This window comes from Charadrius vociferus, unplaced genomic scaffold, assembly GCF_000708025.1.
Source record: "Charadrius vociferus isolate BGI_N301 unplaced genomic scaffold, ASM70802v2 scaffold1158, whole genome shotgun sequence".
Taxonomy (NCBI): domain Eukaryota; kingdom Metazoa; phylum Chordata; class Aves; order Charadriiformes; family Charadriidae; genus Charadrius; species Charadrius vociferus.
The window spans coordinates 13,870-15,301 of NW_009649701.1; the positions used below are offsets into that span (position 1 = coordinate 13,870).

At 51.7% G+C, this 1,432-nt stretch overlaps 1 protein-coding gene across 1 annotated transcript in view; it reads right to left on the bottom strand.

Moving 5' to 3' along the window:
* Positions 1–229: 229 nt before the first annotated feature.
* Positions 230–1,432, bottom strand: part of LMNA (lamin A/C) — a 6,497-nt gene continuing 5,294 nt past the window's right edge. The window contains exons 10-11 of the mRNA XM_009890586.1: positions 852–1,106; positions 230–256 (exon numbers count right to left, since the gene is read on the bottom strand). Coding sequence (XP_009888888.1) covers positions 230–256; positions 852–1,106 — 282 coding nt within the window. The remainder of the gene's footprint in view (positions 257–851; positions 1,107–1,432) is intronic.

Sequence of the window (1,432 nt, forward strand, 5' to 3'; positions counted from 1 at the left end):
GTTTTTTTATAGAAATATATTTTTTTTTTTTAAAAAAAAAAAAAAATCAAATCTTTTATCATTTTTAATATATATATATATATATATAAAATTCCTGCTATAGAAAACAAAAAAAAACCCAACCATGGTTTTTGGTATCACTTTTTTAAAGGAAAAAAAAAAAATTTGTTTTGCTTTGGGAAAAAACTAGCTCGAGACGGCCAGGAAACACAGGAATGGTGCCACGGAGTTACATGATGCTGCAGTTTTGCACAGCCTGAGCCTGGGAGGAAGAAAGAAAAAGAAGAACATTAAAATTAAGCCAGTGTTAGTACCCATCCGCTCTGGCCGTGAAGGAGACAGCGGTGCCCGTGCGGGACCCTCTGGATGTCCGCAGTGCCCGGAGCACGTGTGCCCCCAGCTCCCCTCTGCCCCGGCCCTTGGCGTATAACAGATGCCCCTCGGCTGGGGTATTTATAGCACTGAAGTCAGAAATTTGAGAATTAGGGTAACAATATTGACTAATACTGAGGGTATTAATGCTCAAGTGCTGAAATATTCAGGTTCCCGGCACGAATGATGCCTGGCAGCGGTGGGAGGAGAGCGGCGGAGGTTGAGGGATGCTCCGGGGGCCGAGTGTGGGATGGGGTGGGGGGGATGCTTTGGCTACCTCCTTTTCCAACCCCACGCTCCCCTTACAGAAGGGCTTCTGCAAGCCCGAAGGTGCCCCGGGACAAGAGGAAAAGCAGAGAGGAGGAAGAGGAAGGAGGGGAAGGGACCCCCGCCTTGTCGAGGGAGGCTGATGCAGAGACAGGGTGGAGATCCAGCAGGACAGGGACAACCTGGACCCGGTGCCCGGGAACGCCACTGACCTGCCTACGGGGGTTGGAGTTCCCCAGGAGGTAGTTCCTGGACATCAGGGTGTCCCCAAGGCCGATGCCGGAGTCACCAATGCTGCGGTAGCTGCGGGTGACGGTCACGCTGGAAGTGGAGGAGCCCGAGGACACGGTGTTGACACCGGTGTTCTGACCGCCCGGCTTGTCGGCCGGCTGACCGCATGTGCCGCAGACCACGGTGCGTGAGCGGAGGTTGTATTCACCGGGGTCCCCAGAGCCACCGCAGCTACCCTAGATGTGATGGAGGGGACGACACACAGACAAAACAACCTTGAGCACCCGCCCGAGCATCTTCTGCCCTGAGCACTCCGCACTGAGGACCGCGGCAGCAGCGGTGTGACCCAGGAGGGCTCTTTGAGTTAGTCTTCAAAGAGGGTCTGTTCTCCACCCATCCTCTCCATCACGTGGTTTAATAATAATAATAATAGTAGTAATAAAAATGGTAATAATAACAATAATCCCAAATTGCTGGGGCTGGCACACTACAGATGGGTGAACTGTCCCTGCTGCTCTGTCACAGAATCACTGAACCATAAAATGGTTCAGGTTGGAAGTGA